Source organism: Tachyglossus aculeatus, chromosome 2 (genome assembly GCF_015852505.1).
Source record: "Tachyglossus aculeatus isolate mTacAcu1 chromosome 2, mTacAcu1.pri, whole genome shotgun sequence".
Classification (NCBI taxonomy): Eukaryota; Metazoa; Chordata; class Mammalia; order Monotremata; family Tachyglossidae; genus Tachyglossus; species Tachyglossus aculeatus.
Genome location: NC_052067.1, coordinates 54,068,100 through 54,080,753, shown reverse-complemented (window position 1 = coordinate 54,080,753; position 12,654 = coordinate 54,068,100). Strand labels below are relative to the sequence as shown.

At 45.2% G+C, this 12,654-nt stretch overlaps 1 protein-coding gene across 1 annotated transcript; it reads right to left on the bottom strand.

Annotated features, from left to right (window-relative positions):
• Positions 1-2,417: 2,417 nt before the first annotated feature.
• Positions 2,418-5,248, bottom strand: LOC119921696 (nodal homolog 2-A-like). The gene is made up of 3 exons (XM_038741770.1): positions 4,854-5,248; positions 2,839-3,479; positions 2,418-2,603 (listed from the first exon to the last, which is right to left on the bottom strand). The coding sequence occupies exons 1-3, from the start codon at positions 5,164-5,166 to the stop codon at positions 2,460-2,462; spliced, it is 1,098 nt and encodes a 365-aa protein (XP_038597698.1). The 5' UTR covers positions 5,167-5,248; the 3' UTR covers positions 2,418-2,459.
• Between the last annotated feature and the right edge of the window lie 7,406 nt (positions 5,249-12,654).

Genomic DNA, 12,654 nt, shown 5'->3' with positions numbered 1-12,654 from the left:
ATAAAAATCATAAGTTTATGCTAATGTCTGTGTCCCCTTCTCACTGTACATAGGGAATGTCTTTACCAGTGCATTGTACTGCCTGTTCACTTGTTTTGAAGTCTGTCTCCCCACTTCTAGACTGTGGCCCATTGTGGGCAGGGATTGTCTCTATACGTTGCTGAATTGTAGTTTCCAAGTGCTTAGTACCATGCTCTGCACACAGTAAGCACTCAAAATGATTGACTTGAATGAATGAAGTGCTTAATACACTGCTCTGCACACAGCAAGTACTAAGTATATACCATTGATAATGAGCTTTAAGGAAAAGAAAAACCCTCCAATTTACAGCCAATTCAGAAGGCCAGGAATGGTGTCTTAAATTGTCCCCTCCCAAGCACTCAGTACACTTCCCAGCTCTGCCAATTGTCAGCTGTGTGACTTTGGGCAAGTCACAACTTCTCTGTGCCTCAGTTACCTCATCTGGAAAATGGGGATTAAGACTGTGAGCCCCCTGTGGGACAACCTGATGGCCTTGTAACCTCTCCAGTGCTTAGAACAGTGCTTTGCAGATAGTAAGCACTTAATAAGTGCCATTATTATTATTATTATTCTCTGCAAACATTAAGTGCTCCATAAATATGGTTCACTCAAAAGCTATTCTGGTGCTTTGGCAGGGGTAGCAGAGGCCAAGTTGGATAAATCACAGATTATGAAGGGTAACAACTAGCCTTGGAGTAATAATAATAATGCTATTTAAGTGTTTGCGTGCCAGGCACTGTACTAAGCACTGGGGTGAATCCAAGCAAATCAGGTTAAACACAGTCCCTGTCCCTCAAGGGGCTCACAGTCTTACACCCCCATTTTACAGATAAGGTAACAGGCACATTAGACAAGTTAATTAACTTGTCTAAAGGCCACACAGGAGACTAGTGGCAGAGCCAGGATTAGAACCCGTGACCTTTTGACTCGCAGGCCTGTGCTCTATCCTGGACCATTCTGTGGGATGGAGGGGGGTTATGAAGACCTGTGGAAAGAAGAGGTCCAAAAAGTCTCTTCATTTAGTGCAAGAGGGAAGGGATAAATACTCATATTATGGATTGCATGGAGGCTCTGTATTACTCCCTGTTACAGCTCTAAAGAGAGTAGAAGCTGTTTGTGGTCTGTGACTGTCTCTGTAGCTATTGTTCTTGAGGGCTTAGTTCAGCCAAGTTGCATTCCTTCTAGTCCAATTCCTAAACTCCTCTTGCAACAGGCATGGAATTTGCAGTTATGGGAAAGAAAAAAAGGTCTTGGAAGTTGTGACAGCAACAGGACTTCCTAAGTGGTGGATGGAAAAAAAAATTGGAGATTTCAGGGGCCAATAATAATAGTAATAATGATGATGGCATTTATTATGTGCAAAGCACTGTTCTAAGCGCTGGGGGGTTTACAAGGTGATTGGGTTGTCCCACTTAGGGCTCACAGTCTTAATCCCCATTTTACAGATGAGGGAACTGAGGGACACAGAAGTTAAGTGACCTGCCCAAAGTCACACAGCTGACAAGTGGCAGAGCCAGGATTTGAACTGATGACCTCTGACTCCAAAGCCCGTGCTCTTTCCACTGAGCCCCGCTGCTTCCCCAATAGCTTCTGGGAGCTCCTGAGACTGTTCCAGCCCTAGTAGGGGATGGTGTAGTGTTGACCTTAAGGATCAAATAGCAGTCTGCGAACAGTCAAAGTTGTGAGAAGCAGCATGGCTCAGTGGCTTGGCACTGCAAATGTTTATTCAAATGTTCCCAAGCACTTAGTAAAGGAGATTCAGAGGATTGCTAAAGTTGGGGGTGGGGGTGCACTGCCCAGGTAACAGAATTATTTGATGGTATTTAGCCCAGTATTGTCAACATAAATTTTGGTTGTGCACAAGGTTTCTCTTTTGTGCTTCAAGTGCTAAATACAGTGCTCTGCAAATGTTCATTCTGCAGAAGCTTGGCAGTCAGAGGACATGGATTCTAATTGCAGCTCTGCCACTTGTCTGTGTGACCTTGGGCAAATCACTTCATTCTCCTGTGTCTCAGTTACCTCATATGTAAAGTGGGGATTAAGACTAAGTCTCATGTGGAACAGGGACTGTGTCCAACCTGATTAGCTTCTATCTACCTTAGCATTTCAAACAGTGCTTGGCATATACTAAGTTCTCAATACCATAATTCAAATTGCTTGCTGAACACACAAGATTAAGCTAGATTAGTGTCCCGATTGAAGCAGGCTGCAGACACACAGAAGTTATCTAAAGACATCCACCTCCACAACTGTCATAGTGATATTTTATTGATTGCTACAAAGCGGTGCTTAAGAAGCTTCTAACCAGACATGACTTCACTCCCATGTCCCAGTGGATTAGTCCAATTCATGCCACTTGGGGAAAAATTACGAAGCAGACCTCTCTCCCACCCACAATATGTGCCCTGCACAGCCAAGGAAGAGACTGGGTCTCCAAGCTAGCGGCAGCCACATTCTGCCACTACCATGTTCTTAAGTAGGTGGACTACGGCCTGGGTGTTGGCCTCGATGACCATCAAGGAAAGTGGTTTCAGCTGCGAGGGGACACAGGACAGGCTCTTCCAGGGACAGGAAACCTGTTTCTGAATCAGGACAGGAGAGGGGTTAGGGGTGTCCTGACCAGGGTAAGTGGTACCCTTCTAACCAGCAATGCCCCACTATCTCCAGTCATTACTCTGCCCATTAGTGAAAGAGGAGGAAGAGCAAGCCAGGCAGATGCAAGAGTTGCCCAGCCTCCATCTTGTGAAGGTCAACAGCCCTGCTTGGATACCATCCCTCCCTCAGGATTAGGGACCGGGAAGGAGCCCAACTCCTTACCTGCATCGAGAAGTAGTTGGAAAAGTCAGACAGATGATGGAATCCCTCTGGGCAAACCCCCTTGCACCTGTAGGCATTGAAGGTCTTGGGCAGCACAATGGATGAGCCCCAGGGCAGCAGCCGGAAATCAACCTCCATGTCACTGAGCTGGCAGAGCTCCCCGTGGGAGACCTCTGGGGCCATCCTGGAGGGGGGCTTGGCAGGACTCTGAGAGTCAGCCTGGTGGATCAGCACAGGACGGGCCGGGGGTGAGGCCGTGACCAGCAGCACCGTGTCGCGGTCAGCACGGGCCTCGAGGCACGCCAGCAGGATGGAGTTGTTGAGCCGATTCCCGGAGCTCAGCTCTTCCCTCCACAGGACGACGGAGCCCAGGAAAACATCCTCCAGCTGCATCCAATACTCCAGGAGGCAGGTCACATCCAGCACCAGTTCCGAGCCCATGTGGGAGGATGGCAGGGTGACAGGGAAGGAGCCCAGCAGGAACCAGCCTCCACCCTCATGGATGGCCTGCAGCTCCAGGACAAGGGGTTGGCCGGTGGGAGGGCCAGCCGGTGCCTGGACTTTTAGTTCCATAACCTCATCATTATTGAAGGAGACCACTTCGAAGTGTAGGATCCATTGGTGGCCTGAGAGATGGCAGCCTGGTGGGAGAGGAGAGCACATGAGGTCCTGCCTGCAGTGATTCCCCAGGATAAGGAGTTACCCCTCTTCAATCCGTGCCTCCCTCCAGCAGGTTTTAGAGCCAACACCATCCCCACCTCCAAATGGTTCTTATAAGTTTAATGTCTTTATCCCCCCTCCAGTCTGTAAGTTCATTGTGGGCATGAAATGTTTCTACCAACTCTGCTAAATCTCACTTGTTTAGTAGTGTCCTGCATACAATAAGCCCTCAGATATAGATTGATTGCACCTGCTCCCATCCCAATCTGCACTGTTTCCTTTCCATCCCTTATTGGCCAGATATACAATAAATGATGCCCCCAGATTACCACCCAGCATACGTTAGTGCTGCGCAAGTAGCCGGAGACTACAGAAGTTTTTTTCCCAGTGATATTTGAAAAGCACTTGAAAAGGCACTGCACTAAACACTGTGGTAAATACAAATTAACAGAACATGCCCCACATGGGAGACAGTTAATCCCCTTGTCACAGATGAGATAACCGAAGCAAAGAAAAAAAGCGATGGCATTTATTAAGTGCTTACTATGTGCAAAGCACTGTTCTAAGCGCTGGGGAGGTTACAAGATGATCCGGTTGTCTCACAGGGAGCTCACAGTCTTAATCCCCATTTTCCAGATGAGGTAACTGAGGCACAGAGAAGTGAAGTGACTTGCCCAAAGTCCCACAGTTGACAATTGGCGGAGTTGGGATTTGAACCCATGGTCTGACTCCAAAGCCCATGCTCTTTTCACTGAGCCATGCTGCTTCTCTTAATAATAAGGACATTTATTAAGTGCTTACTATGTGCAAAGTACTGTTCTAAGCACTGGGGAGGTTACAAGATGATCAGGTTGTCTCACAGGGAGCTCACAGTCTTAATCCCATTTTACAGATGAGGTTACTGAGGCACAGAGAAGTTAAGGGACTTGTCCAAAGTCAAACAGCTGACAATTAGTGCTCTGCACATAGCAAGCGCTCAATAAATACGATTGATGATGATAATGGTGGAGCAAGGATTTGAACCCATGGCCTCTTACACCAAAGCCCATACTCTTTCCACTGAGCCACGTTGCTTCTCCCCAGATCACACAAAAGACATGACAAAGTCAGAATTAGAACAAGGATCCTGTAACTCCAAAGAGTGTTCTCGTACTATTAGGCTACACTGCTTTGCAATAATTTAGCTCCTGGACTATGGTATTGCCCCCTTGGAGGCTCAATTCCCCCTTTTTATTCCACAGCCATACCTCTTCCCTTTTTCCCCCAAATCAACAACTATGAAACATCCCTCCCCCCACCACACTCTTCAAAGAGAGGCAGATATCCCTCCCAACCCCCCCAATCCAGTCACTTACTCTTGGGGGTGATGGTGAAGCCAAGACTACTGCCAGTCAAAAATGAGGCCATTGAGGATGGTAGTGGTGGAGAGAGAGGCTCCTCAGGTCCCAAAACAGGCTGGCCCCCAGAACCTTCAGAACCAGGAAAGAGACCATCATGGGCCATGAAAGTTTCCTCCAACTGGTTCAATGGCCGTCGTTCTTCTTTCCGGGGAGGAGGCTGGGAGGAGACCAGCACAGCCAGTAGGCCAAACAACAAACCCCAGAGCCCAAAAACACACCATAGTCTTACTCTACTACAGCCAGCACACACCTTCCCCCACACAGCCATGCTCTCTCCCCGATTCCACGAGGCCAAAGTAAATGCCAGCTTCTCCCTGCAGCCTTTAAACACGTGCTTTCCTGGTCATGATGGGAATTCCCTTTGGCCCGCAGCTGTAATCAGCTGTGACCTGGGAGAGGGGAGGAGGGGAAGGAGCACGAGAAGAGCTGAGCAGGCAGAGGGGGAGGGGTGGGGGGTGAGCTCGATCCAGGTGCTGAGAATTAAAACAATTGCTTCCCCTTAGCTGGGATTGACGGCTGCAGGCCTAAATGGGCTGCCTCTGTGCCCTAAACCCTCTTGTGGGATCAGGTTCTGTGGCTGTGAGGAAAAGGGTTTAGGGAAACATCATGGAATGGTGGGTAAAGCATTGGCTTTGGTGTCAGAAGTCATAATAATAATAATAATTATTATGGTATTTGTTAAGCACTTACGGTGTGCCAGGCACTGTGCAAAGCTCTGGGGTGGATACGAAGCAAATCGTGTTGGACACAGACCCTGTCCCACACAGGGCTCCCAGTTTCAATCCCCATTTTATAGCTGAGGTAACTGAGGCACAGAGATGTGACGTGGTTTGCCCAAGGCCACACAGCATACAAGTGGCAGAGCGGGGATTAGAAACCGTGACCTCCTGAGTCCCAGGCCCATGCTCTATCCACTTCATCATGCTGTCATGAGTTCTAATTCCTGCTTCACCCCTTGTCTGCTGTGTGGTCTTGGGCAAGTCACTTAACTACTCTGTGCCTCGGTTACCTCATCTGTAAAATGGGGATTAAAACCATGAACCCAGGAGGGGCAGGGACTGTGTCCAACACATCTACTTGTATCCACCCCAGTGCTAAGTGCTTGGCACATAGGAAACACTTAAATACCACCGTTACTATTATTATTATTATTTTTATTAATTAGTTGGGGAGCAGTGCAGGACACAGATCTCTGCAGCCCAGAGGAAAATAGAAGGGGGCAACAGGGGGGAGATTTCAAGTGCCGGGAAATCGCCCCAGGAGGTCTCATTCGTCAATAAACAAGTGCTTGGGAGAAGACAATACAATACAATAGAGGTGGTAAACGCATTCCCTGCCTACAATGAGTTTAGGGTCTAGAGAGGAAGACAGATGTTAATATCCAAAAGTAAATCACAGAGATGTACTTATGTGCTGTGGGGCTGAGTGAGGTGTGAATGAATGGGGAAGATCCAAGTGCAAGGTTACTGCAGAAGGGAGTGAGAGAAGAGGAAATTAAATAAATCAACCTAAATTCATTTTGGCAGCGAGCCTATAAAGAAAAACTGAACAATTTATATATACCTATATCTAGATATATAGATTTAGGAATATATGTATATATATATATATAGAGAGAGAGAGAGAGAGAGAGAGATAGGCATATATCTACCTATCTAATAATAATAATAATAATGGCATTTGTTAAGCACTATGTGCCAAGCACTGTCCTAAAGCACTGAGGAGGATACAATGTGATGAGGTTGTCCCACGTGGGGCTCACAGTCTTAATCCCCATTTTACAGATGAGGTACCTAAGGCTCAGAGAAATTAAGTGACTTGCCCAAATCAATCAATCAATCAATCAATCGTATTTATTGAGCGCTTACTATGTGCAAAGCACTGTACTAAGCGCTTGGGAAGTACAAATTGGCAACATATAGAGACAGTCCCTACCCAACAGTGGGCTCACAGTCTAAAAGGGGGGAGACAGAGAACAAAACCAAACATACTAACAAAATAAAATAAATAGAATAGATATGTACAAGTAAAATAAATAAATAGAGTAATAAATATGTACAAACATATACACATATATACAGGTGCTGTGGGGAAGGGAAGGAGGTAAGATGGGGGGATGGAGAGGGGGACGAGGGGGAGAGGAAGGAAGGGGCTCAGTCTGGGAAGGCCTCTAAATATGTAGATATAATAAAGATATATTTATATCTATAATGAGAAGCAGCGTGGCTTAGTGGAAAGAGCACGGGCTTGAGAGTCATAGGACGTGGGTTCTAATCCCGACCCCACCACTTGTCTGCTGTGTGACCTCGGGCAAGCCGCTTAACATCTCTGTACTTCAGTTTCCTCATCTGTAAAATGGGGATTAAGACTGTGAGCTCCACGTGTGACAACCTGATGACCTTGTATCTACCCCAGCAATTAGAACAGTGTTTGGCACATAGTAAGTGCTTAACAAATACAATGATTATTATTATTATTTGCATATAGATCTATCTATCTATCTACCTATCTATCTAGATGTAAACAGGCTTGACCCTAATACTTCAAAATGATTATTCAGGGGGGTAGAGATCACGTTAATTGGGTACAAACCTAAGTATTGTATCCTCTTTTCTATTTGTGGAAGTGTGACATTCCCACCCCAAATGAAAGAGAACATGTGAATAGTTGAAAGCAGTCTTTTCTTACTTTGTCCTGTATATATATATATACAAGAATATATATATATTCCTGTATATATGTATATATGTTTGTACATATTTATTACTCTATTTATTTTACTTGTACATATCTATTCTACTTATTTTATTTTGTTGGTATGTTTGGTTTTGTTCTCTGTCTCCCCGTTTTAGACTGTGAGCCCACTATTGGGTAGGGACTGCCTCTGTATGTTGCCAACTTGTACTTCCCAAGTGCTTAGTACAGTGCTCTGAACACAGTAAGCGCTCAATAAATACGATTGACTGATTGATTCTTACTGTAAAGTCATTATGGGCAGGGACTGGGTCTGCTAATTACATTGTACTGTACCCTCCCTAGATCTTAGTAGAGTGTTCTGCACTTAGTAAGCGCTCGATAAATACCACTGATTGTTTGTTTACTGACTCACTCATACAGCAGTTATCTTTGGGTGGGCAGAATCTCTTCCCTATTCAGCCAAGAGTTAGGATGAGTTATTTGAGTGAGGGGAGACAGAGTGAATCAGGATGAAGGCTTTACTCTTGCTGGAAAGCTTAGAATCCTAGGAAAAGCTGCAACTCAAGTAAGGTGTCAGTGGCCTTTGGCTAGGAATCCTGCAACTAGCCCTCCCACTAAGCTACATAGGGGAAAATCGCTAGCCACTCATCTTTTTCTCTCCTAATGGGGCATTTTTGGCTTCTCCACATAAGAAGCAGCAGTGGCCTAGTGCAAAGATCCTGGAAGTCAGGAGACGTGGTTCTTATTCTGGCTCTGCCACTCTGGCTCTGCTGTGCAACCTTGAGCAAGTGACTTAACATCTCTATGCCCTGTTTCCTCATCTAAAAATGAGAATAAGGTACTTGTTCTGATGTTTTTGACACCTCCCTACATGTTTTGTTTCATTGTCTGTCTCCCTCTTCTAGACTGTGAGCCCGTTGTTGGGTAGGGACCATTTCCATATGTTGTCGACCTGCCTTCCCAAGCACTTAGTAAAGTACTCTGCACACAGTAAGCGCTCAATAAATACGATTAAATGAATGAATGTTCTTTCTCCCCTTAGACTGTGAGTCCATGTGGGACAATGTTCTGCCGCAGATCTGCTTTATATTCTACCTTACCCAGTACTAAGTGCAGTGCTTGGGATATAGTAAGTAAATAACAAATACCATTATTATTTAAAGGCACTGACTGCTTTCATTATAATCTTTGTTTTGTTTTTGTTGTCAAGCATCAAATAATTGGGGAAAATGACACAAACATTCTTGAAGACTGACAAGCACAACACATTTTTCTAGTCCTTTTTAAGTTAATTCCTGTTACATGGCTACAGGGACTGTTGATTGCTTACATATTCCAAATCTGAAACCTAATCACTTCACCGGAAAATCTTCAAGAACAGATATGTTCAAGATACAGACTTTTCTTCTCATCCGCACTGTCCTTTTACAACACTATCCAAAGATATCGAAATTCCAGAGAGTCAACTAATCTAATGCATAACACATTTTGGAAACAGTATGTTTCCACTTATTTAAGTTTCTACAAAGCCTAATTGGTATGAACCCCCCAAAACACACAGACACACATATTCTCACACATTCTCTTTTTAAGAAATGCAGAAATTGACTAGCTGGGCCTCTTGACCACTTTCACTCAAAATTGTCATTGTTTCTATTAGACTAGTTTTTATTTTTGAATAAATGTAAAGGATATGCAGAGAAAGACAACAAAATGAATGAGATGTTCTATCAATCAATCAATGGTATTTATCGAGCAGTCACCATTTGTAGAGCACTTCACTAAGCACTTGGGAGAGTACAATATAACAGAGTTCTTCTTTGGACCATCTTCTCAGCTTTCACCTCTAATATCTGTGCCCATGAACTAAACCCTGCTTCTGCCTGGGGCTCACCTAAAGCCCCAGTTTTAGTCTTTCATTTCTGGCCCAACCCTTACAATGTGCCTGACAGGGGACAAGGATAACGAAGCACCACCAACACTTGACCCCTCAGAGGGATACATCTTAGCGCACCTCACTGCAGAGCGCCAACTTCCAAATGTAAAACCAGAGAAGTGGCTTCTTTAGGGAGCAGTCAGTATGGGGTGGGTGGGTGGGTACGGGGTAGTGGATAAACTTTGGAAAACACCCAGCCTTTCTCTCCCCTAGTTGGAATGATGCTTGGGTAGGGTGTCAGGGGGATTTATGGTGCTCTGAATTCATTATGATGGCTTTTAGTAAGCCATCATAAGAGCTCATAACAGAAGCAGTGTGGCTCAGTGGAAAGAGCCCAGGCTTTGGAGTCAGAGGTCATGGATTCAAATCCCGGCTCCGCCAATTGTCAGCTGTGTGACTTTGGGCAAGTCACGTAACTTCTCTGGCTCTCAGTTCCCTCATCTGTAAAATGGGGATGAAGACTGTGAGCCCCCTGTGGGACAACCTGATCACCTTGTAACCTCCCCAGTGCTTAGAACATTGCTTTGCACATAGTAAGTGGTTAATAAATGCCATTATTATTATTATTATTAGTGGAAAAAGCACATGGCCTGGGATTCAGAGCAACTGGGTTCTAATCCAAATCAATCAGTCAATGGTATTAATTGAGTATTATGATTAATTGAGTGCGTACTATGTGCACAGCACCATGGGGGAGTATCCTACAACACAGTTAGCTGAAACATTCCCTGCCCAAAGTGAGTTTACAGCCTAAAGGAGCTCTGTCATTGACTTGCTATATGATCTTGGACAAGTCATTTCCTCCGTTCTCTCATCTCTAGAACAGGGGTTCAATACCTGTTTTTCCTCCTACTTTGAGTAAAGCTATATGGGACAGGAACTGTGTCCAACCTGATTTTCTTGCATCTACCTCAATATTTAGTACAGTGTATGGCTTTAATCAAGCAATTGTACTTAATCACATTTATTAAGCACTTACTGTATGCAAAGCACTATACTAAGCAATTGGGAGAGTACAATAGAACAATATAACAGAGTTGGTAGACACATTCCCTGCCCACAATGAAGCTTACAGTCTTGAGGGGGAGACAGACATTAATATAAATGAATTAGTGATATTTACAAAAGTGCTGTGGGGCTGGGGAGCAAATCAGCGTGACACAGAAGCGAGTGGGAGAAGAAGAAGTGAGGGCTTAGTCAGGGAAGGCCCCTTGGGGGAGTTGTGTCTTCAATAAGGCTTTGAATGATTGTCTGTAGGATTCAAAAAGGGAGAATGTTCCAGGACAGAGGCAGGAAGTGGGCAAGAGGTCGGTGGTGAGAGAGGTGAGTTCAAGATGCAGTGAGTAGGTTGGCAATGGAGGAGTGAACTGTGTGGGCTGGGCATTAGCAGGACAGCAGTGAGGTAGGAAGGGGCATGGTGTTTGAGTGCTGTGAAGCTGATGGTAAGGAGTTTTTGTTTGATGCAGAGGTGGAGGGGCAACCACTGGAGGTTCTGGAGGAGAAGGGAAACATAGACTGTTTTTGTAGAAAAATGATCAGGACAGCAGAGAGAAGTATAGGCTGGAGTGGGGAGAGACAGGAAGCAAGGAGGTCAGACTAGAAACGATGAGATTGAAGGTGAGCCCAGGATGGTGAATGGGGGAGCTGGGGTGGAGCAGGAAGTCTGTGGAGTTGAGAAGTGAAAGAAAGCAGGCAGCGGAAAGGTTGTCAGGAGCATCTCTTTGGATACTGAAGTCCCCAGTGATCGATTTAGGGATGGACAAAGAGAGAAGGAATGTGAGAAAGAGATTAAAATGTTTTGAAGAGCTGGAGGAAGGTCCTCAGCAGGAGTAGATGACTGTGACTAGTATCTGGAGTGTGTTGTAGAGGCAGATGATATGGGCTAGTTCTCCCTCCCTTTTCCCTTTCCCCTTGAGGACTGGGCTTAAAGTAAGAGGCTTGGCTAATACACAGAGATCGTGGCTTGGAAAGCCCAGAGAGAGCTGACCGGCTCTTTGGAGACCATTTCACGTTGGGCTATTTTACTTGAGTTATGTGTTAATGTATCGTACCATACATTCTTTAAATATTAAATGTATATGCGGCAGCTCTCTCTATTTATTTCCTTGAGGAAAAACCCAAGTGAGGTCCTTGAAGTGGAGGGAAGAAGAGAAAGGGAATTCCCTTTCAAGAATCCAAGATTGACGCCTGTCTACTTGTTTTGTTTTGTTGTCTGTCTCCCCCTTCTAGACCGTGAGCCTGTGTTGGGTAAGGATTGTCTCTATCTGTTGTCAAATTGTGCTTTCCAAGTGCTTAGTACAGTGCTCTGCACACAGTAAGCGTTCAGTAAATACGATTGAATGAATTAATGAAAAAGGAAGGAAAGGGATGGGGGAAGTCGATTAGTGCTAAAGCGACACTGGGCCATGAGAAGGAAGCCAATACCACATCCTTGCCCAGTGAATCTGGAGGACTGGGGGAAGATGAGACCCCCTTTGGAGAGAGCAGCAAGGGTGACCATGTCATCTGGGGAAAACCAGGTTTCAGTGATGGCATGGAGGAGCAGTGACGGGTCAAGTTAACGAAGAAGAGAACTTTTCCCACAGTGGAGCAGGGGTTCCACAGACCACACTTGGCTGAGGCTGTGGGGTTGGTGCCGCGGCAGGGGATGGTACAAGCAAGCGCATAACAAAAATTACAATTGTTATTATTATCCCTTGGCACCTAATAACTTTTTTAAATGGTATTTATTAATTGCTTACTATGTGCCAGGTTGGAAGCTAATCAGGTTGGAAATGGTTCATGTTCCACAAGGGGCTCACAGTCTTAATCCCCATTTTCCATATGAGGGAACTGAGGTCCAGAGAAGTGAAGTGACTTGTCCAAGGTCACACAAAAGGTCAGTGGCGGAGCCGGGATTAGAACTCTGGTCCTCTGAATCCCAGGCCGATGCTCTATATACTAGGCCATGCTGTTTCTCACTTAAATACCACAGTTCATTTGTAGCATTATTATTATTATGCTACATTTTGTGCACAGGAAGCATAATGTAAAGGCATCCTCCATCCAAGAGGGGTAGCTAAATTTCTGAAGTCAGCCCCATGCTTCCAGCCAACAAATCAATCATATTTATTGAGCACTTAC